The sequence below is a fragment of the Lissotriton vulgaris genome, unplaced genomic scaffold (genome assembly GCF_964263255.1).
Source record: "Lissotriton vulgaris unplaced genomic scaffold, aLisVul1.2 SCAFFOLD_375, whole genome shotgun sequence".
NCBI classification, from domain to species: Eukaryota; Metazoa; Chordata; class Amphibia; order Caudata; family Salamandridae; genus Lissotriton; species Lissotriton vulgaris.
The window spans coordinates 1031396-1056293 of record NW_028244278.1 but is presented as its reverse complement, the minus strand read 5'-3'; the positions used below and the strand labels follow the sequence as shown (position 1 = coordinate 1056293).

The 24898-nt window shown below is 47.7% G+C and overlaps 1 protein-coding gene across 4 annotated transcripts in view; it reads left to right on the top strand.

Moving 5' to 3' along the window:
• Nucleotides 1–24898, top strand: part of SRF (serum response factor) — a 225252-nt gene that overhangs the window by 181220 nt on the left and 19134 nt on the right. For all 4 annotated transcript variants that reach the window (XM_086948774.1, XM_086948777.1, XM_086948775.1 and 1 more), the window contains exons 5-6: nt 11205–11396; nt 20369–20445. In XM_086948774.1, coding sequence (XP_086804900.1) covers nt 11205–11396; nt 20369–20445 — 269 coding nt within the window. The remainder of the gene's footprint in view (nt 1–11204; nt 11397–20368; nt 20446–24898) is intronic.

Sequence of the window (24898 nt, the reverse complement as noted above, 5' to 3'; positions counted from 1 at the left end):
TGTGGATTGTGATAGGACAATCCCGTTATTGTAAATAGTGATGGTGGCTCTGCCTGGAAAGGCTTGGGATGGTGAGATGGTGAGAGTTTGGCTGTGAGCGGATTTTCTAGTGGAGGAGACGGTGAGTAGGGAGAAGAACGCTTTTCTCCATTGAGCTCTGCGTGTAGTGTGGAAGATGATATCGGTGTTCAGGGATCCATTGACCGGTGAGAAGTAGGTGTCAGCAAAGGGCGTTTCCGAGTGTGACTTAAGGAAGTTGTGTTTAAAGCGTTTGGCGGCTTTTTTGGTGAGTGATGGTGGGTAGTTGATTTTGTATGTGTGTTTGCCGATGGGGTCCATGTTTCAGGATTAGGTGGGTATGAGCGGAAGCAGTAGTGTACTATAGTGGTACCAATGTGCAGAAAAACATGTGTGTAGAAAAAACAGGTGCATATAGTAGGATACACATTAATAAGTTATAAATTACACAGTGACACTAGTAATCAACAGTGCATATAGTGGGTGCATATAGTAGGATACACATTAATAAGTTATAAATTACAAAGTGACACTAGTAATCAACCAGCATATCCAGGATGTAAGAGTGAGCAGTCGGGCAAATGCATACAGTAAATTGTTAGGTACAAGGTGTAAAAATAGGCATAATACTGATAATATATAATATAAGGGTGGGATACAATGGGAGAGTGCACTAATGCACTATAGTTGAAAATATTGATAGAGTATAGAGGAAGGAACCAGATATAACAATTTACATGAGTCAAACTCAAAAATCGAAGGTGACATTGGTTGTCAACCCAAATAGTGTGAGGTAGCAATCTGTGCATTTATAAATGTTCAAAATACAAGTAAGAGTGGCACTAGTGAGGAATCCTAATATACAAGGTAATAATCTGTGCATACAGGTGTTCAAAATACTGATATAGGTAAAGTACTGCAATGGTATGTAGGCGCTCTGTCATATTTAAGGTAGTAATCTGTGCAATACAAATGTTTAAGATAAGGCTAGAGTGTACTAATGCAATGATGGCAAACACTCTATCATGTATGAGGTAGCAGTCTGCGTAGTACAAAAATTCAGAAGAGGCTAGTTGAGCAATATTGCAATAATACAGTAATAGGTAGACATTCTTTCAAATATGAGGTAGTAATCTGACCTAAACAAATGCTAAAAACTGTAAGTAGGAGTATAATAATACAGACATAGGCCGACAATCTGTTCTACTAGTCTAAAATGCTATACTCCAGTAAAAACAAGAAACTAGACTAAAATGGCCGCCAGATAGTTCAGATCAAGTCAGTAGTCCTTTGTTTGTTGCTATGCAGGCTGGGAGAAAGAGAGAATAGTCCTCTGTTTGCTGCTATTGCTCTGAGCACAGGAGAAGAGATTCCACTTTCTGTTTAAGCAAACAGAGCACACGGCTAGCTGGGAGGAATCTTATCTCTATGTGGGGGAGTTGAGCTGAGCTGAGGGCCTCGTGGACGACAGAGGTATGGGGGGATTTATTGCTACAGTTTTATGGCCCCAGCCATTTTGTACAAAGGAGTTAGATTTTTTAGAAGAGATAGATTTTTCAAAAAATAGAGCAGGAGGGTGGGAGAAGTAAATACCTGAGATTTTGTGCTTCAGTAAATATTGCCAGCAGAGTTTTACCGAAGCACTACATTAATCCATGAATGGCTTCCGAGATTTATGGCTACAGTTCAGTGGCTCCAACCATTTTGAACAAAGAGGTAGTTTGAAAAGTTTAAAAGTGAGCCGGAGGGAGAAGTAAATACCTTATGTTTCTGTGTTTTACTGTTGAGTCTGTTAGCAGAATTTGCATAGATTTTGTTCACCGAGTGTCTCAGTCCCATCTTATTTGCAGTTTTTGTTGATCCCAGAGTGTCTCAGTTCCTTACGCTGTGCGGAGACAAGTTGAATGTATGTACGTGTACACACATGTCTGGTTCAGGGCTCCACTCCTGTGTTGTCCTGGGTAGTGGCGCTAGACTCGTTGTTGTGGAGCGTTGCTATGGAGCGGGCGGGCGGTGTCGTCTTGGCAGGCTCCCGGAGCTTCTGCTGCCTCTGCCTGGGGTGCCCTCTTATGCTCCTGTAGTGCTGTGGAGCGTTGTTGTGGAGCGGGCAGGCGGTGTCTTCTTGCCCCTCGCTCCCGGAGCTTTAGCTAACTGCCTGGGCTCCTAAGTTCCTGTGGTGCCGCAAGTTCTCTCTGGTGCCGCGAGTTCTCTCTGCCCCCCCGATGCCTCTGGGTCTCCTATGCTGCCGTAGGCTTGGGCCGGCTCACCGGTGCACAGCCCGCGTCTCCTCCGAGTAGCGGGGGGGCGGGGGGCGCTCTCCCAGCTTGTTTCAGCCGCAGCCGCCCTTGTGGTGCGACGGGGGTGTCTTCTACTGCCGCCTCGAATTCCGTGCTGGGCCGATGGAAGCGGGGGTGGGGGATGACTTCAGGCGGGCGAGCTCAGCCGGCTCCCCGAGTTTCAGCCGCCTCTGCGACGCTACGGGGGTGTCCACCAAAACAGCTTCAGCCGCCCTTGCGGCGCGACGGGGGTGCCTTCTTCTCCCGCCGCGAGTCCAATGCTGTGCCGGTGCAGGTGACAGGATGTTCCGCAGTGTCGGCTCCGCAGACTCCGGGAATATCAGCGCTGGGGGTGTCTGCGGCGAGAGTCCGGTTTCGGGATCCTGCAGTCTCCAGCCTCCTCTCATCCGGTCCGTGGTAGTCGGTTGCTTTTGTGACTTCTCCGTCACTATATCTGAATGTAGGCCTGTAGGCCAGGCTGTCCTTAAAACTCTTTTTCAGACTGCTGCAGCTGGTACAGGTGACCACCGCTAGAGGAGACAATGCTATACAGTCTATGCACAAGATATGAATTCAGCAGCCCACATGCCTCGAACGGAATATGCGACTTACCAGTATGCATCTGTTCTTGGCATGTAGGGCTTCTGACATTCATATCGCCCGCCCTCCTCCCCGGCATTTTGTTTTTCGCCATTGTGGAAAAGATGGAGATAGTAAAGTAAGAGATGGCCATGCCAGAGAGAATGCTGCAGCTGCTACAGGCACCGGGGAGGAGGGCGGGCAATATGAATGTCAGCAGCCCTACATGCCAAGAACAGATGCATACTGGAAAGTAGCATATTCCTTTTGGTCTAGGACTAGCTCTCAAGGCATGTAGTAAGATGGCAATTTATTTCTGGGCTCTTGCGCAAAGAATTTAAGACCGATATGAGGGGAGTGTACATATGTCATGGATGAGTTTGAAGGCATTAATCTATTTGTAATAAAAGTTGTAAGAGCCTCACTAGACGTGCTTCACATGTTTTCAAGGCTTGGTTAAAAGTTGAGAACCTTTGATTTTCTGTTTTGTTCCTCTTACGAGGGAGTCAAACAAGTGAATCCCTTGTGCACCCGCACAAAACACTGCTCATTTACTAGACAGCTGCATCCTTAAGCCATTGTGAGATGCATCCATGCAGCTAACTTCATCCTTCTGATTCTCAGGCTCTTTAACAGTTCTGCTTAGTTTTCTATCTATTGTGGAAGTGTGTGGAGTTGGTAGAACAGCCTGATTGGTGGTGGGAGGTTTCTTGATGCCACTTTGACATTTTATGGAGGGATTGTAACGAGACAGCACCTCATTGCTTGTGTCTAGTTGTTTTATCTGATTTTGTGATGAGTACTGTTCTTGGAGCTGGTAGTATTTATGTATTAGCAATGCTAGAAGGTAATCTGTAAGGAACCTGTGAAATTTTTGAGTAGATGGGTCTGTTGCCCCAGTATTGGAACTTTCATCGATGCCCATGCTTTGTATCATTCCCCGTCGTCGGAATGGGAGCCTCGGTAAATAAAAAATACCATAGTAGTAAGCACAAAAGTGAAAAGGCCTAGGCCTCATCTCATTTTGTAGCTTATCCACCTCTTTTTGTAAAAGAGACCAAATTCTTGCAATAACCAATCAGAGCAGCCTCACCACATAGAACCTTCCTGAGAGAGCCTCAGATTCTCTACCGCACGTTGTGCTAGGGAGTCTCCATTGAGCTCTGCTCAATTTTCTTCACTTTAACTCCACTTTACTTCATTTTTTCGCTATGTCTGACAAAGAAAAGAAGGCTCTGTTTAGAGCTTGTGCTACCTGTTCGAAGAAGAGGCTGTTTGTGGAGGACAAACATCAAGATTGCAAATATTGTTTGTACCCGGACCACAAGGCCACAGAGTGCAAGATCTGCAGGACCTTCTCCACTAAATCCTTGAGGGATAGAGAAGGCCGTCTTCTTACCTGGTTACAAAAAATGAAGACTCAAGAGGGAGGTTCGTCTTCTGACAGTGAGGGCTCTTCTTCAACTGCGTCCTCGAAGATCCAAGAAGAGGGGTAGGTCTCTGAACCCCCCCCACGTCTATTGAGCCCCCTGTTAAGGCCTTGCTTGGGACCTCTGATAGGCCTGCTTCCCTAAAATCTCCTCACCGCGGTGAAAAGGTTAGGCAGGGACAGCTTGAGGAGTCACAGGCAGCAAAGAAAGCTAAGAAAGTAGTCTCTGGGTCTTCTCCGCCTTCAGAAAAAGGAAAGAATGGCAAAAAACCTTCTACTGCTCCTCAGGACACTGCTTTGGACAAAAAACAGCATCCGTCGACGGTGAAAACTACGGGTACGTCGACGATTCCGGTCAGGAAAGACTTGTCTCTGAAAATAACCTCATCGATGGGCTCGTCGACTATGGTTACATCGACGGCATCTACACAGTCGTCGACGTTTAAAGGGCCTGCTTCTTGTTCTTAGTCAACGAAGCTTACATCATCCACGTCGACGATGATGACGACAAGGCTAGTGTCGACTGCAATGACTACGACAAGAACTACTTCGACAGCTGCCATGATCATGAGGATGAGCTCTTAGACGACACCGTCGACGATCCAACCTTTGTCGAAGAGAGTCATCTCACCGTCGACGAGCCAACCTTCGACAACGAGCGCAGTCTCTTCGTTGACTACTCAGTCTACGACATCATCGACGAGACTTCTACCATCGACGATGACTCCGTCAACGTAGTCGACGGCTCCAGTCCTCTGTATCTCTCTCAAAAAGAGGCATATTACTCCGGAAATGACGTCTCCACGGCGTGTCACATCTTTACCTCCATCATTCCTTTTGGACGATGACTCTGAAGAGGAGGATGAAGGTCCTTCCGGGCCGGCTTATAGCCTCAGACCTGCTGGTCAAAAGCCAGGGGTCCAGTTCTGACTAGGGCGAGGTGGAAGAGCACCACTATATGCAGCAGAACACTTATGAAGAGAGACCTCAAGTGTGTGTTCACCCAGAGAGTTCTCAACAAGGGCCACACCAAGACATGGTGGCGATACCGTCCTCTTATCTCTGACTTGCAATTAATGCTACAAGATTATAGGAGGAGGTTCCCATCTCAGCCGGAGGGACAACAAGTACGTCCTCCTTCACAGGTTTGATCAGAGTGTATCAAAGCCATGCAGAATCCAGCGACAGTCCTCCCGGTTCTTCGCCGGCTGGAGAAGAAATGGAGCGCCAGAGGGCAGCCCCGCGTGCCTCACTGGTCCGCCAAAGCCAGACTGTCATCTCCCAGGCGGTGCAGAGTAAATCCAAGAACCCATCAACGCCGCTGAGAACACCACCGGATAAGGAAGGGAGACGTCTGGATAATGTGGGGAAGAGGTTCTTTGTATACTTGTATACTAAGTTTGTACTTTGAATAGCAGAAGTCTTAAACTCAACAAAATACATTTTTGCACCAATGTATAATTCGTTACATTACACGAATATGCAGGAGTACAACTGTAGTAAAAATTCTAGAGCCCAACTCTTTTTAACATCTTCATGACCCCTTTGGCGGCACTGGCGGAGTCTTTTGGGGCCCAGATCGTTTCCTACGCCGATGACACCCAGCTTCTCTTCACGTGTAAGAAAGGTGAGGACTTCGATGGAGAGAGCATCCAGGATTGTCTCGGGCGGTTTTCAACTGGTTTCAGCAGAACAGCCTTAAATGTAACTCTGACAAGTCGGAGGTGCTGTTCTTTGGCTGTACCTCAGACCCCGATTGGCAGGCATGGTGGCCGACTGATATGTCCCCCCCTGCTCAGGCATCCCAGGTGGAAAAAAACCTGGGAGTTAAGATCGACAACAGTCTGACGATGAGATCTCAGATCCTCGGCCTCATGGGCACATGTTTTGGCATTCTAAGGATGCTACGGAAGTTCCTCCCTTTGCTCACTGAAGAGCATAGGAAGATCACAGTGCAAGCCCTGATTGGCTCCAGATTGGATTATGCCAACGTTCTTTATTTGGGTCTCCCGGATTATCTTGTGCAGCGACTACAGGTCGTGCAGACATCTGCGACGCGTGCCATTTTTGGCCTCCGCAGGCGAGCCAGAGTGTCCGGCCTTTTACAGTCACTCCATTGGCTGCCTATCCGGCAGCGGATAGTTTTTAAGGCGCTGACCCTGGCCCATAAAGCGCTCTTTGGTTTGGGAGCGAAATATCTCCAACGCAGGCTCGTTTTCTATCGCCCTACCAGAGCTCTGCGTTCTGATTCTCTGTCTCTTGCGGTGGTCCCCAGAGTTAGGAAGGCCCGCATCGGGGGGCGCTCCTTTAGTGTGCGGGCGCCCCAGCTTTGGAACACTTTGCCACTGGCCTTACACAGTACCCCTAATCTGCTATCTTTTAGGAAAGGCTTAAAAACTTGGCTTTTTACCCTCTAGTTATGTTATCTTTCTCTTCTGAATGTTTTCATCTGCTATGTTTTCTTTTTTTGAGCTGCCAATATAAAGCGCCAGGACACTCTGTTGGAGTAGCTGTGCGCTATAGAAATTAAACATAACATAACATAACAATGGCCAGCCTCCTCGTCTGAGCAGCAAATGCTCTGGCTATCCTGGGGAGATATGATCGCCAGATGTGGTGTGACCTGTCTCCATTTGTAGAAGAACTTCCAGATTGGTCGAAGGATGAAGTCAAAAAGATCTTGATGGAAGGTGAGCGTGCCTCTTCAGAGGTAATAGACTGCGCTATGGATATAGCGGCAACGGCCTTCCGAGCGCTGGCAGGCTCAGCGGTTTTGCAGCGCCAGGGCTGGTTGCGAGCCACATGGTTTCGCCAGGAAGTACAAAACAAAATTTTGGACTTGCCTTATGATGGGGAACTATTGTTTGGGAAGCATGTGGATGATACCTTGCAAGGCATAAAAAAGGATATGGCCACGGCCAAGTCCTTAGGAACTTTGACCTATCGCAAAGTCCCTTTTAAAGGTGCAAGAGGAAGAGGCTTCTCATCTTAGAGGCGGCAACCAACAGCGCCACTCTTCCTATTCACAACCTACTCAATCGTACAATCCCCAATATTCACAGCGGCAAGGTCAATCGGCGTCTCTCTTGCCAGCCGTCGAGAGGACGTCAGGGGCGACAGGGCAGAGACCACTCTAAACTACAATAGCGGCCCAGTGGCTCTTTCTACTGTTCCTGTCCCTTCGTTAACACCAGTGGTGGGCAGGATTGTCCATTGTCTATGCAGCTGGAGGGTCATCATCGGACCAGTGGGTTCTAAATATCAAGGAAGGACACACTTCGGAGTTCCAACATCTTCCTCCAACAAGAGCTCTAGACGCCACCACGCCCAAACATCTTGGTCTTCTTGGTCTCAAAGCCCACCAACTCGTCATCAAGGGGGCAATAGAGCCTCTACCTCACTCCCAAAAGGGGAGGGGTTTTATTCCTGGTTCACAAGACAAAGGAGAAGTGGCGTCCTATACTAAATCTTCGAGAGCTCAACACCTATCTCCTAAAGTTGTCATTCAGGATGGTCACCCTTCAAGACATCCTACGTCTGCTCAATCCAGGGGACTACATGGCAACTCTGGATTTAGAGGATGCATATTTCCATGTGCCCATCCACCCAGCTCACAGGCAATATCTTGGATTTACAGTAGGCAAGAGCCACTTTCAGTACAAGGTGCTGCCCTTTGGTCTCCGGTCCGCACCAAGAATCTTTACAAAGGTACTAGCTCCTGTGGCAGCTTTTCTAAGGAGGCAGTCTTTAGAAGTCTTCCCATACCTGGACGATTGGCTAGTAAAGGCTCCTTCGTTCCAAGAAGCTTCGAAAGCTTTTAGCTGCAGTCAACTTTTCAAACAGCTGGGTCTACGGCTCGACAGGGAGAAATCAATCCTGCGGCCATCCAAAATGACAGTTTTTGGGTGCAATCCTGGATACAGATTGTTGGAAGGCTTTTCATTCAGAACGCCAAAGCAAGCTTATACTGTCAGCTCGCCTCCTGCAAACAAGGAACTCTGTCGGTCCGTCGGTACAAATCCCTTCTCTGATCGATATCATCCTGCATACCATTGATTCCGCACTGCAGGCTTCGGATGCGTCCACTGCAGGAGCAACTAGACATGCAATGGCGTCAGGCGACAGGGTCCTTAGACGACAAAATCGTGGTAACACCAGTGATTAAGAAAGCAAGCAGCTGGTGGTTGGTAAAAGAAAACATCTCAGTAGGTTTGACATTCCAGCTTCCTCCATCTCCCATGGTGCTGACAACAGATGCCTCCATGGAGGGTTGGGGGAGCGGATCTACAAGAGCTGAAAGTCAGTGGTCATTGGAGCGCAGTCCAATGCAGATTCCACATCAATCTGCTAGAACTGATGGCCATCAGTCTAGCCTTACACGCTTTCCTTCCAAGGATCCAGAACCGTACAGTGCTGGTTCGTACGGACAACACCACGGCCATGCACTACATAAACAAGCAGGGCGGGACAAGATCCTGTACCCTTTTGAAGGAAGCGCAGAAAATTTGGAACTGGGTGATCCAACACAAGGTCATTCTATCAGCGGAACATCTTGCGGGAGCACTCCATTCCACAGCGGTTGCTTTAACTCTCCAGAGGTCAATCAGCCACGAGTGGGAGTTGGATCAGACCATTCTCAAGGAGCTATTTTCACGTTGGGGGACCCCAACCATCGATCTTTTTGCGACACTGCAGAACGTCAAATGCCAGTGCTACGCAAGCGGGGATCACCATCAAGGATCCTCGGGGAATGCCCTTTTGATAGCTTGGTACGGCGCATTTGTCTACGCCTTTCCACCAATTCCACTAATCCCGAGACTGATCAGAAAACTCAAAGCTGAACCGCGCAGGATGCTTTTAATTGCACCGGCGTGGCCCCGGCAATTCTGGTACACAGAACAACTTCTTCTCGCCCAGGACCACCCGATTCTCCTGCGGCGTGTTCAGTCGCTATTGACCATGGCTCACGGACAAGTACTGCATCTGAACTCACTCCAATTGACAGCGTGGCTCCTGAGTACAGAGTTCCAGAATTTAAATTTCCCGGGGGAATGTAGAGACATTCTGGCTCAGGCCCGTGCGCCAAGTACAAATAAGACTTATCGAGCGAAGTGGAAAAGGTTCTGCCTTTGGTGTCGGAGCCCAGATATACACCCATACAACTCAGCACCGCACCAACTTTTGCCTTAAATCCCTTCTCTGGCCAAGTCTAGAGTGGCTCATTCTTCCGTGAAGGTTCATCTGGCAGCCATTTTCAGATTTAGACGCACGTCCTCAGGTCCTTCCCTTTGGTCTGCAAGAATTGTTAAACAATTTCTGAAGGGCTTGTTCAGAGTTTTTCCTCCAGTCTGGCCTCCACCACCAGCCTGGCACCTTAATTTGGTTCTATCACACCTGATGAAAGCTCAGTTTGAGCCTATTCACAGAGCGGATGTGAAGTTTGTTTCATGGGAACTTGCTCTTCTCTTAGCTTTGACATCAGCTAGAAGAGTTAGTGAGCTTCAGGCATTAACGATTGTAGGACCTTTTCTGCAATTCAAAAATGTTCTCATCCTGCGGACAAATCTGAAATTTATTCCAAAAGTCCCACCAGTTCCATCTGAATGAGCCTGTGATCATAAAGTCCTTCTTCCCACTGCCCTCTACGCCAGCAGAGAGGGAGTTACATTTAGACGTTCATAGATGTCTAAAATTTTACTTGGAGCGGACAAAGCAATTCAGGAAATCTTCCCAGCTATTTGTCTCTTACAGTGCTCCGCGGAAAGGATGCCCAATTTCAAAACCCTTTATTTCGCGCTAGATATCGAATGCAATCCAGTTTTGCCATCAAGAGTCAGGCAAGCCACTTGAACGAACAGTTCGTGTTCATTCTACAAGATCGATGGCTTAATCTGCGGCTCTATTCTCAGGAGTCCCAATCAAGGACATCTGTAGAGCAGCGACATGGAGCAGTGTCCACACCTTCACTCTGCACTACTGCTTGGATTCTTCTATGAGAGAGGATGCAGGAGTGGGTTAAGCAGTCTTGAGGAACCTTTTTCAATGAGGCGGTGAGCTTTCCTTACTATCCCGCCTTCCTGTATTGCATATTTTGTATCACTTGTGTTGGTTTCTACTTTGTGATATCTCTTTACTTATATATTATATATCTATATAGGTATATCTGTTTTCTCATCAGAATAATGTTTGTGTTTGCAGATATTCAGGTGACAAAATATGCCTTATGTTTACTGCTAGCTACTCTGATACAAAGCATGAGAATCTATGAAAGTTCCAATACTTGGGCAAGAAAACAAGTTACTTACCTGTAACTTTGGTTTCCCAGTATTGGTAACTTTCAGATTCCCATGCGCCCACTCTCCTCCCCTGGGAAAGCTCAGCATTATTGTGCAAAGATTGTTGCTGTTCCACAATGGCTACGAAAATCTGAGGCTCTCTCAGGAAGGTTCTATGTGGTGAGGCTGCTCTGATTGGTTATTGCAAGAATTTGGTCTTTTACAAAAAGAGGTGGATAAGCTACAAAATGAGATGAGGCCTAGGCCTTTTTTTCACTTTTGTGCTTACTACTATGGTATTTTTTATTTACCGAGGCTCCCATTCCGACGACTGGGAATGATAAAAAGCATGGGAATCCATGCGTTACCAATACTGGGGAACCAAAGTTACAGGTAAGTAACTTGTTTTCTTATTTAGTAGCTGTAATTTTCCTTGGTGCCAGGCTCCAAAGTAATTTTATCGGGAACCCTGACGCACTATACTCACTGTTAAAAGCTTGTTTCGTGATTGGGGGCGAGCAGGAGCTAGCTGTGGGTGGGACATGTTTCAATGTGTTGAGTGGGATAAGTTTTATTTGTTCTCTAAGAATTCTGTGGTTAAGATGCAACTTTCTATTCCCATTTCAGTTACTATCCCTGCTACGATAATGACATCCTCTGTACCAACTACAGTTGGCGGCCATATGATGTACCCAAGCCCTCACGCGGTGATGTACGCTCAGACTTCTGGTCTCACAGATGGTGGTTTGGCTGTCCTCAACGCATTTTCCCAAGTACCCTCCGCCATGCAGATGTCTCATGGGCAGGTCCAGGATCAAGGTAAGCATGTCACTGACTAAACACCTACATGTCTTCTAACCAACTGCTGCTTAATGAAATGTGTCAAATGCATGCGTTCAATTTGGTTCATGTTGAAACCGTATTACTGTGTAGTAAATATCACTTAACCAATGTCGTGTTCTTAGCATTATATATTTTTTATACTTATCTCTATTAAAATTACTCTTCATTTGAGACCCGATAGTCTCATTGCAGGGCCTATAGAAACCTAGCCCCTATTTTCTGTTTAACCCGGTTACTTGATGAGTAGCAAACCTGCCTTCTGCATGGTCACCCCAGATTTTTTGCCTTTTTCTGGATCCCATTTTTTGCTGTTTAACTATGCAGTTTACCCCATCCAAAACATGGGTAAAAGGCCTTTATTCCCCTTTTAAACATGGTTAAATGAACTTAACCCTGATTGACATATTTATCTTGCTTATAAGTCCCTAGTATATGGTATAGGAAATACACCATGGGCCTGAAAGTTAAATGCCACCCGTGGACTGCCTAAAAACCTGCTGTAGAGACCTGTCAAACCCTGCTTTAAACATTAAAAAGTCGTCCTTCAGTACTCCTTGTCGCCCACAAGATACAGTGCAGGATATTTACAAGTGGAACATGTGCAAAATTAAAATAGGCACGTTCCTTTAGTAATTGGGCCCCAAAGGCTATTTTTACTGCTGGGGCTGTAGCTGAATACTCAAATGTCAAAGTACATATTCACTTTCTTCTGTATTTTTGACAGGAAAAGGGTAGGTGCAAAAATCATTCAGTTCATTAAGTATTTGAAAAAGAAGCTTTTAGAAAGTTACCATTTTCCGGCCTATAGCTCCTGGAGGCTAATTTGCATTATCTTTGCAGCAGCTTCTTAGCAGGTGTTTGACGTTAAGGTGTGAAAACTGCTCTCAGATTAGAACGGCTTAGGCCTGGTGACAGGGTGGACAGTGTGGGGGGCATGTGATCTAATTTGAGACTGATCGCTTTGTGTCTCACTACCAACAACACCGCAGTATTTTATTTCATATGTGCCATCTAGCAGGTGGCAGCCTTATCCTTTGAGGTGGTATGCCACCTTAATATTGAAGCTAGAATATCGCAAGATGTAAATATCCAGAACAAATTAAATTGGGGATAACAATAGGTAAGTATAGATTTTCTATACTGAACTCCACATATTTGTACCTTGATGCATAGATCTTAACCCCTTTCCATGCTCATGACGAGCTCAGCTCGTCATGAGGCACGGTTGAGCTGTGCTGATGACGAGCTGAGCTCGTCATGAACAATGGAAAATCTGGGATCCCAGCACCGGGGGGGGGAAATGCACAGCAGCGATGTGGTTAAAGGTATGGAGATGGGAATAGTAAATACATCCTTCCTATGCATGCGCTTACTTTTTGATAATTTTGCCTTCGAGATTTTTGGAGAAGATATTCTTATATCTCTATTTTCTTGACCTTGTTATTCACTAGTACAGTATTTGAGGTGGACACTTGTCCGCCTCAAATAATCCACTCTCCTAAACTGACTGGCTTAGTGGAAAGACTTATCTGTTTGGAAATTGCATCTTGAAACCAGTAACTCCTAGCATTGTTCTTTTGGAACTCCATCTGTCACTTTAAAGTATGTCATCTATACTCTAGGCTCTATATTCTGCTCATATCAGTTTCTCACTTTATTTTGTAACTACTCCTGTTCATTGTTACTTGTAAATCTCTTGCCCTTTGTCTAAGTCTGTGCTAGACTGAATTCTTTAAATAAAAATACATTGTTGACCAGGAACAATTACAGCAGGCAATGTTGCATATGCAGTTAGTGTAAAAGTTCCTCAATTCCCCAAAAGAAACTGAATGTTCTAGGCATGTGAGCTGTAGATCACATGCTTTGCATAACCCGCCATCTAGTGTTGGGACCGGATGTTTGCACTTTGTTTTTTGTTCGAAGAAGTCTTTTTCCAGTCACAAGGTAGGCGACTCCTTTCGGTGATAGTGCGGATGGGCATCGGCTCCGTTGTTAAATAGTTTTTTCCACTATCCGGTTCGGGTGTGAATTGCTGCGCTCGGTTCGGCACAGTTTCTCCCTTCGTGCAATGCACTACCCTTGACGGTATTGTTTCTTGAACGGGTTTCCATTCTCTGAGTATCGTTTTGACTTAAAAGGTCTTCAATCGGAAAACTTGTGGCTCGCAAAGCTGTCCTAGTTCGTACTGGGAATGATTCAGGCATGTGAATCTATGAAAGCCGCCAATACTGGATAAATGCAGTTACAGGTAAGTAACGCATTTCTTCCCTGTTAAGAAGGGGGTCAGGCAGTGGTGTGTGCTAGCCTCCTTCCTTTTCACCTTGTATATAAATGGCTTAGGTGTTACATTATCCAGGGAATGTCGGGATCTAGCCCGCATTGGTAAACGACCCATAGGACCATTACTACATGCGGATGAAGCAGTTTCTTTTATCCCGCACGCAAATTTGTTTGTAAAAAAGTGTTGCGAGTTTTGTAACATACATGTCTAGCGTAGATCTCCATGTCAATATAACAAAAGTGCATGTTATAAAATGTAGCAAGCAGTGTTAAGTGTCGGGACATCGTTATTGACACCAAGGCACTGGAATTTGTTTACTATTTTGCATACCTTGGTATTGTCTTTGACAAAGGGGGCTCATGGGCCTACGCCATTAGAGCAAGAAAGTTGCAATTTGTCAAAGCCATAGGAGCTCTGACAAACTTTGCCAGGAAGCTAGGTAAGCTTCCCATCGCCGAATTGCTCGCAATTTATAAAGCATAATGCATTTTAACTGCTGTGTTTGGAGCCGGAATATGGGGATATGTAAATGTTGATTCATTGCAGACAATTAAGAACACATTTTTCAGATAACTTTTAGCTACCACAAACAGTACGGCTACGTATATTGCCCATGCCGAGCTGGGAATGCCATATCTGACCGACCTAATTAAAATGCAGTCGGTCCTTTTGTGACACAAGATCTGGTCAAGCGTGGCCACAGGTCTTAATAGAGACATGATTGAAGATTGCCTGAGCCTACAGCATACTTAAAGTATCCCATTGCTTAACTATGTCAAGCACTTCGTGGCCAATTTGGTACGTCCTGAATACTTCTGCAACCCTGTTAGCATCTCTTCCATTCAAAGGCAAGAACTAAAGACCATCCGCACGAACTTTTTAGAGAATTTGAGATTCTCCCTTAATAATGACAAACCGACTGTTGGAGAACCAATTGCTCTTGATACAACCATACCTTTTAAATACAAAGGGAAGTTATGACAGGATGGTATTGACACGCTTAGATAATATTCATAACACGGTTACCTTTCCAAACATGGACTGGTCACGCCCCTTAGACCTTTGTCCATGTAACGATATATCCTCACAGACCACGATTCACATTGTTTTTCTGCGATTTAAAAAAAATAAATTTTATATACATTAAGGAAAAGATGCATTTTGCCAATTTTAAAAGAGCTAGGACTGACAATGCCGTCCCGCGTTCATTAAATTGCAACTTTTAGAAAACAAAATTTTGAATGATTGTATAACTAAATATATGAAAGGGGTTGTTGGATTGAGAAACAATGTAATCTCATCCCCTCATTGCAATTAAATGGATTTCATTTCTAACTCATGCATATGTTGGACGATGAAGTACAATGCTGAAGACTTTTTAATGTTTTTTAACCGCTTTTAAATCATTTTGTAGAATTGATGTATGTTCTTCTTGTACCATGCTTTTATGATTTAATACTTGAATCGAATAAAGCAAATTTTAATTTGAGTTTAATGAAACTAATAACCGGTCCAACAAAATCAATCTGACATTCTCCGCTTACTTTGGTGTGTTGGATTGAGGGGATCCCGTTAAATATGGAAGATCTCCCTTGGCATGCCATCCCTTTAGCACAAGGTTTACAGCTTTAGGCACGTCTCTTAATTTGTCTCCATCATGCGTTTTAAGGCTAATTCGTGTAAGTTATGTTTTAGACCACATCCCTTCTAACACACAATGTTGAGTAACCACTCATGTTTATCTCTTGTACAAGTGTTCCCCTTTTGCCTGGCACTCGTTCAACCAAAGGAACCTTTTAACAAGCACCCTGTACAAATGTATGTATCATGTTGCACAACTTGGGACACAATTACTACCTCACTACATACTTCCAGACATGGAAATACTGCCAAAGGTACCCCCACCTTAGTACCTGTTTAACCACTAAATAAATACTGTATAAGGGAACAAAGATTACCAGTGCACCTTGCCAAGGGCCTTCCACTGCATGTGAACCCGTTTCAGACGGTTGTTTTTCCACTGTCCAAATCCGGACCCTTCAAGTAAAACCAGCCGAACCAATCGCAGGCCCTCCTGCTAAGACCCAACCCTACATGGCCATTATTGTGCCAACATGTGTCCAACGAGATTAAACCAGTAAAAGGCTTTATTGAATCAGCCAGACCAAGTGTATTCAGAGCAGAATGTTCGGCGTGTGGGCTAGACTGGAGGAGGTATGTGGCTAATGCAGGCCTGAAGATCTGTGCAAATAGCTGCTGCATCACCAGAAGGCCAATGGCCCAGAGTATAAGACTGGTGATGTTGTGATACAACTTGCGTATCTTGCGCCGTTATCCAAAGTACCCTCCTTTGCCAGGTTGCTGATACTGCACGAGCACACTGGCCAAGTTCTAATTGTGTTTGCATCAATATTCACGGATAGTGACTCGTTCAACATTGGAACTCAGCAGCAGCTCACTAATATTACTGCCAATAATATGACTCTCCACCAATTCTCTTTTTTGAGGTCCTGTTTTGGTCTAAGATACTTTTTTGGATGTTGCACGAAGCACACAATATTACTCTGCAAGATAACAAATGTCTTCTCACACATTGCCCACCTTAAAGTTGCATTTTGGGCAACAGAAATTAAAACTATCTGTTAAAGAAATATCTAGGATATCAGGACAAGACTCTGCAGAACAGTTGTCTGTCAAGGGGCCCCTTCGAAGGCTGGACCCCTGGGCCCAATCCCACGTTGCCCATGCCTTAACATGTGTCTGACCCGCCTCTCCCTCTGCTTGCCGTGGCGCTGGAATAGACTCCATCAGACGAGGGCACCACCAGTAAGGAAACACTATTTGAGTCATCGCGCACAATTGAAAAGAGTCCCCTGCTCAAATTATCCTTGAAGCCCACCTTGAAGTGCTACGGGTGAACTCAAATTGTTCACCCGTAGCGCCTAGTGGGATAGCCATGATTGCGCCTGTTTTCAGCACTCTATAGCTGGAGAGGCAAGTGCCAGTTTACTGCTCTCCCTGCGATCACGGCGTACAATGGTAGAGCCTGCACAATGTCAAATCAACACATGGGCCAATCAAGGCTGGCTCTACAAGTTAAACCCCAGAGCCAAGCAACATTAACTTGTGTTTGATGGTAGGGCTCAAGCCTCGACAACCCTTCTGAGGTGTCCTCCCACAGGTTGGCAACGACATTGCAAATGACACATCAGATTTATCACTGATAAAGAGCACTGCGCGCACATATCAACAGTAGGATGTGCCATGATATTACCAACAGCTCAATACCCCGTGTGCTTACTAACCCATGCCAACCACCAACACCGAAGTGTAAAACTTGCAGTGTACTGTTAATGTCAAACAGAACCAGATAGGCGTGCAATCTGCCACTACTTGGACCTTAGGACAAGGCGGGCAAGATTAGGTGTTCCCCACCACAATTCTTAGATGCACCAGGGGATGCACCGCCACCCTTTTCACGGCGAGCTCTGGCGTGCTGACCTTCGGAACTAGGCGCCCCATGGGCAGAGGGGGGCAACCACGACAAAACCTCTCCCCAGGCACCACACTGGCGCCAACAATAAGCCAATCAAAATTCACCACCAGTCACTGCACCCATGCCAGAAAGGACTCCCAAGCCATGGTCAAAACCATTGCAGGGCACAAAACATAAGACTCCTGGAAAACAGAAGACGCTCGGACTGAAGTGTCATCTGTAGCAGTGGGATCCGAACCCACACCTCCAGAGAGACTGGGGCTTTAATCCAACGGCTTAGACCGCTCAGCCACACTCCCTTCTGCAAGGATGAGTGGGCCGTCCGCATCTGACCTGTGACCAAGAGGTCATACACCAGTTCTGGAGTGGATGCCTTAACCCACTAAGCCGTCAGATCGTCTTAAATCCGAGACCCAAAGGCATGAGGTCAGAGAGCTTACATAAGCACCAGTTGCGTTACACAAGGACCTTGTTAGGCACGGGGAGATTAATTGAATGGCAGAGAATCATGTTAAGCCTCGTTGCTGAGACTCAAACCTGGTTCCCCTGCTATAGGTTCGACCGTCCTTGCTGTTAGGTCACCTCCTCTCCCCCTAACTAATCCTGTGTGCTGCAATGAGGTATCACCCATAGTGGCTGAAACGCCATACACCATCATCGAAAATAGAACTTTACACCTAGGTATCTGAAACCTCGGCAGCTGTGCCAAATTACTGCAAACCGCTGCCCACTTGTTATCCTGCTACTGCTGTACAACCCTCGAATGCCTTCAAGCCAAGTCCGTTGCCTATAAAATTGTAGATCAAACACAAACGTACTCTGCGCAAGGCCAGCCCGCCGAACACCCACTCGCGGCTCACCACTCAGGCAGCAGCTGCCCAGCCACAATCTGCACCAGCAGAGCGCGTGCGCATCCAAAGCTCCTCTGGACCTGTTCATGCTGAGAGCCCGTGACCAACCCTCAGGGCCTCTTCCCTTTACGGATGTGTGGACCTCTGGCACATGACCGTTCGCAGCTTCCATGGGACCTCCCCTCCTCACTTCCATGTCCGTGCATCTTTGAAGGCTTCTACAAAGACATAATACCTCTGAAGCCGCCACAGTCTTCAACGCACCAAACTGACTCAAGGATTGTAAAAACACAAACGCCTACAACTCACTTGGAAAAAGGTGTCAGACATGGCTCCACCTCCAGCAATAAACACTCGAAGCACACATAACTGTGGGCAGCTTCCAGCTCTTGAAAACACCTTAAAGCTCTCCTTTGGGCTGAATGTTGCCTGCTACCCTCTGCCTATTTCTAGCCACATACAAAACACCCTTCGCTTTAAAATGGGTAGCCGTGTCAAAGATCCACATGCATTACTCGCTCGATTGCGTTTGGAAACATGCGATCTGTTTCGATAAACTTAAAACCAGTATAAATGTTCTGAATAACTGCAAAGGGGTACGAAATGGCTAAAATTAAACTCATTTGTTTCTGTAGGGACACTCGGTTGAAGGGCAGGGTCCCAGCTCAAATCCCACACCCCTTCTCCTCGGCCGCATCGCAATGGGAAGCAGATGACCCCCGGCAGGTCTCCCCTCCCGGGCTCCAAGCATGTGGCTCTAACTCTTCCCAGTCACAACGCACACTGCAGACACCACTCAACTAAATGCAGCGGGACACTGCTGACAACATAAGTTTCTCCTCTCCTGATGGTGCCGGGCACCAAAGGACCGAGTGGAATGCCAACCATGGAAGGAGGGGTGGGGGTTGGGGGGGGGGGGGGGGGAAGAGAGAGAGGATCCACGCGATGCTCGCTGCCCCAACCCGCTATGGGGAGGCCTGACTGAACTGAGGAGGGAGCCTCGCAACGCTCACTGCCACAACAGATTCCCGCGGGCATGCTGTCTCCCAAGAAGCGCCTTATCGGAAGGGGGAGGAGGAGCAAGCAGGTGCACGCCCCCCTCATTTTCTATACCCCGGGGAGGTGGTGGTCCCCGGAGCATGTGGGGGGGGGGGGGCTCGAGCCCCCACACCTTTTTTTAAGTTTTACAGAGCCCCGGGGAGTTGACGGTCAACAGCGCAGCGTGGGGGGGGAATGGGACAGCCGTGGCGGTCCCTGGGGCTGCGTGTCCCCCCTGCTCTCCCCCCCCCCCCCCCCCTTCCCCCCCAAAAAAAATCAATAAAGCCCCGGGGATGTGGCGGTCCTCGGGACTGCGGGGACTCCCGCAGGCCCCCGCTAATAAATCAAGTGCCCCTGGGAGTCCCCGCTTTCTTTTTTTGTTTTAAAATACTTTCGGTGGGATTCGGGAACCCATTGGGCTTTCTGCCGAAATTATTTTAAAAAAAAACTTTTTTGGGTCCTTGTGGGACCCCCTGAGCAAGCCTAGGGGGGTCAAGGTGTTTCTACCCTGCCCCCTTTACTTGTTTTTAACCTCTTTTTCACTGTTTAGTTGTGACTCTGTTCCACCTAGACACAAGATGGCTGCCAATACTTCCTGGTTTGTAGTGTTAGCAACCAATTAGAATGACACTCGTGGTCAGGAGGGTTCGCGAACCCACCGCTGCGCTGCCCTAGATATCAAAACTTTTTCTTTTTCTAATTTCTCAGGAACTACTGAATGGATTTACACCATTTAACAAAAAGGGCTTTTTCTGAACCAAGACCTACCTTTTTGCCAATTGGCGTAATTCCGGTGTGTGTGTGTCAACTCAGTGCTTATGATTGAGGATACCCTTGGAAGAGAACTAGTGCTACATGTAAAAAAAAAATCATCCTAGTCCATTTGTTAGGTGTTGCATGGTATGGTTGGAACGTGAGTAATATGCAAGGTGACGTGCGTATTGTGATCTTGGTGTTTTTTAACACTGCATGCAGCCTTTTGAATTCAACGATCAATGGAACACCACCCTTGACTTTACACTGAAATGATTCTGCTGTTTGAGTTCAGGGTTCCAGGGTTCTTGATTTTGGGCAGAAGCAACAGTTATGCATGTTCTGGAGGAGAAGCACTTTTACAACCCCCGCTGAAATTTGGCAGTGTATAAAGAAAGGGAAAAGGCACTGTAACATGCTTTGACGCTCGTGCTTGATCTTTAGGACATATTAGTGAAGTTCAGTTTAATTTTGTAACCAATATATTCTTTTATAGACTGGTGATGAACTAAACCTTCTTTTGTTCCAGGTGGTGTGCAACAAGTATTTCTAACTGCTCCATCGGGAACGGTGCAGATCCCGGTCTCTGCTGTTCAACTCCACCAGGTAAGATTACAACCGTGATCCCCCTAGCACTTCATTGCTAGGCAGAGGACATTTGTTTAAATCTGCTAGTACTACTCGTAGTGGGAATAAAATGATGTTTGGGAGAGGAGTTGGCCTAACGGCTAGGGCGGGCGACCTCGAATCTGGAGAACTGGGTTAGTCTCTGCAATGATGCTGAACATCCTGTGATTCTGGGCAAATCACTTAATCTCCCCGTGCCTAACAAAAAATGAATGTGTCCTCATGTAACGCAAATGGTGCTATGTAAAGCACACTGATACCGGGTCAAGTTCGTGCTCTATAAAACTCTGCAAAAAAAACAGTTAATACTTTTCATTCCGAGGGAGAGCCAGTGATCTGGAGCTGGCTTTCATTCTGAGGCAGACACAGTAATCTGTGAGGCTTGAATAGCACTTAGATGTACCTCACTTTAGCAGGCTATCCATACAAGGAGCCGGCTTTCATTCAGAGGGAGACCCAGTGATCTGTGGGGCTCGCTGAAGAGCACTTAGATGTACCTCACTTTAGCAGGATCTCACTACAAGGAGCCAGCTTTCATTCAGAGGGAGACCCAGTGATCTGTGGGGCTCGCTGAAGAGCACTTAGATGTACCTCACTTTAGCAGGATCTCACTACAAGGAGCTGGCTTTCATTCCGAGGAAGAGCCAGTGATCTGGAAGGCTTAAAGAATAGCACTTAGATGTACCTCACTTTAGCAGGATATCAATACAAGGAGCTGGCTTTCATTCCGAGGCAGACACACTGATCTGGAAGGCTTAATGAATAGCACTTAGATGTACTTCATTTTAGCAGGATATCAATACAAGGAGCTGGCTTTCATTCCGAGGCAGACCCAGTGATCTGCGAGGCTCAATGAATAGCACTTAGATGTACCTCACTTTAGCAGGATATCAATACAAGGAGCTGGCCTTCATTCCGAGGCAGACCCAGTGATCTGCGAGGCTCAATGAATAGCACTTAGATGTACCTCACTTTAGCAGGATATCAATACAAGGAGCTGGCTTTCATTCCGAGGGAGACCCAGTGATCTGTGGGGCTCGCTGAAGAGCACTTAGATGTACCTCACTTTAGCAGGATATCCATACAAGGAGCCGGCTTTCATTCCGAGGCAGACCAGGTGATCTGTGGGGCTCGCTGAAGAGCACTTAGATGTACCTCACTTTAGCAGGATCTCACTACAAGGAGCTGGCTTTCATTCCGAGGAAGAGCCAGTGATCTGGAAGGCTTAATGAATAGCACTTAGATGTACCTCACTTTAGCAGGATATCAATACAAGGAGCCGGCTTTCATTCCGAGGCAGACCCAGTGATCTGGAGCCGGCTTTCATTCCGAGGCAGACCCAGTGATCTGCGTGGCTCAATGAATAGCACTTAGATGTACCTCACTTTAGCAGGATCTCACTACAAGGAGCTGGCTTTCATTCCGAGGGAGAGCCAGTGATCTGGAGCCGGCTTTCATTCCGAGGCAGACCCAGTGATCTGCGAGGCTCGCTGAAGAGCACTTAGATGCACCTCACTTTAGCAGGATATCCATACAAGGAGCCGGCTTTCATTCAGAGGGAGACCCAGTGATCTGCGAGGCTTGCTGAGAGCACTTAGATGTACCTCACTTTAGCAGGATCTCACTACAAGGAGCCGGCTTTCATTCCGAGGCAGACCCAGTGATCTGGAGCCGGCTTTCATTCCGAGGCGGACCCAGTGATCTGCGAGGCTCGCTGAAGAGCACTTAGATGTACCTCACTTTAGCAGGATTCCAATACAAGGAGCTGTCTTTCATTCCGAGGCAGACCCAGTGATCTGTGGGGCTCAATGAATGGCACTTAGATGTACCTCACTTTAGCAGGATATCCATACAAGGAGCCGGCTTTCATTCAGAGGGAGACCCAGTGATCTGTGGGGCTCGCTAAAGAGCACTTAGATGTACCTCACTTTAGCAGGATATCCATACAAGGAGCCGGCTTTCATTCAGAGGGAGACCCAGTGATCTGTGGGGCTCAATGAATGGCACTTAGATGTACCTCACTTTAGCAGGATCTCACTACAAGGAGCTGGCTTTCATTCCGAGGGAGAGCCAGTGATCTGGAGCCGGCTTTCATTCCGAGGCAGACCCAGTGATCTGCGAGGCTCGCTGAAGAGCACTTAAATGTACCGTTCGAGGCATGTGGGCTGCTGAATTCATATCTGTGCATAGATCGCCGCCTAGTGTTGGGTCCGGATGATTGCACATTGTTGTCCTGGAAGAGTCTTCGAAGTATCACGAGATAGGTGGCTCCTCCCCTGGACTACAGTGCGCATGGGCATCGCCTCCATCCCCAGATTGTTTTTTTCCGCCATTGGGTTCGGATGTGTTTCGGTTCCCTCTGTCGGAACCGATAGTTGTTCAACTTTCTACTCGAGACCAAAAGGTCTTTAGGCTGAGCGTTGGTATAGTTGCGTTCGGGTTTCTTGTCTGACTCTCAGCTCCGAACTCTTGCTACCCTTCCGCGTGCTCTCGGCGCGGACGGGCCTACACTACACTTCTGCTATGGAGCGGACTCCGTTCAAGAAGTGCCCGGTGTGTAACTCAAAGTATCCACACCTCGACGTGCACCCCGTGTGCAATAAATGCTTGTCACCGGACCATGACGAAGACAGCTGCATGGCGTGTTCGAAATTCCGGTGCAAGAAAACTCTCAAGATTCGTCGGGCCGCTAGGCTCCAGGCCAAGTTCTCGGCTACCGCGGCGCCCCCACCAGACGACATATTCGAAGAATCTGTTGGAGACAAAGACGACGTACAAGGTTCGGACTCTAGTCCCGCGTCCGAAGGGGATGCCTACGACGCGGGTGATGAGGACTTTGACGAAGTCGCCGACGAGGTAGGGGACGACGATCGGGCTATTGCCACCGTAGGGGATAGCTCGGAGGAGGAGCATCCCCAACCAGACTCAGGGGTCAATCCCCTTCATACGGCCCAGGTCGAGGGATCGCCTTCGGGCCTTACCCAAGACCTCGTTATAAGTCCAACGTCCCCGCCTCCGGGCCCGGTCACGGACATTTCTGAGGCGCCACTCCCGTTGAAGAAAACGAAAGTGAAGCCATCTGGCACCGATTCCTCGGTTTCGAAACCGAAAGTGAAAGTTGCGCTGGGGCAGAAGGTTCTGGAGGCGTCAACTTCCAAAAAATTCAAGATGGCCGACTTGAAGAGCCACGCCAAGATGGCCGACCCGAAGCCCCCGGGGTCGGCGGCGAAGTCGGCCGACGCGGCTGCGTCGGCGCCGAAGGGGGTCGAGGACCCGAAGACGGCTCTGAAGAAGCGTCAGGGCGACGACGCGACCCGGGCTCGGCCGGCGCCGGCCCTTGGGGACAAGGCGCGTGAGGTGTCGGCCCCGAAGAAGGTGCCTGCCATCGATCCGACTCCCGACTCGGGGAGATCGCTCGAGCCGGTCAAGCCCTCTCCTGCCTTGACAAAGAAGGTAGTGGAATCCCTGCAGCGGATACGGAAGGACAATGTGGTTCCTGCTCAGGACACTGTGGCGCCTAAGCACACGCCGAAGCCTGCGAAGGCGCAAACGCCTATCCGTTTTACCCTGCCGCCAAAGTCGACGCCGACGGCTTTCGCGCCGAAACATAGCGGGCCCTCGAAGGAGGTATTGACACCGAAAGCAGCCTTAGTGGTGTCGAAGCTTCGGCTCCAGCCGCTTGCTGAGGAGGAGCGTCGAGAGGTCATCATCGACGCCAATAGTGGGAAACTGTCTCTCCTCAAGAGAAAATTCACCACTGAACCGGTGTTGGAACATTTTCGGATCCCTCTCAAAAATAAGAGGGACTCTGCGGAAATTTCGGCCCCGATAGAACCTATGTCTCCACAAGCCCTGGGACACTCGCCGACGCATTCCGACGCAGGCGATGCTGACGAGGAAGATGCCGAGTACAACTATCCGGCGTACTCGGATACGGAGGAGGAGCACGAACCTTGGTCGGCCGGAGGCGACACGGAGGACCCGCAGTCGGGTCAGGACACGCAACTTTTTGCGGCCAAAACGTCACCGACGGAGGACTCAGCGGCCTTCAACGCTCTGATCGAGAGAGCTGCGGCTAACCACGATGTCGAGCTGCACTCGGACCCTGTAGATGTGGACTTTTTATTTGACACTTTCTCAGTGGCTGAAAAGTCAGTCAAAACACTGCCAATGCTTAAGGGGGTGCTTAAACACGCAACGGAGGTCTTCAAGGAGCCCACTCGGGCGCGTGTCGTCAACCCTCGCATTGACAAAAAAATATAAGGCAGCGCCCTCGGATCCTACATACATCAAGGGACACTTGCCACTGGACTCGTTGGTTGTATCCAACGCTCTGAAGAGGGCGAACTCGCAGACCACTGGTGACGCTCCTCCCCCAGACAAAGAGTCCAAATTCTTCGAGGCCTCAGGGAAACGAATTGCTGCACAGGCA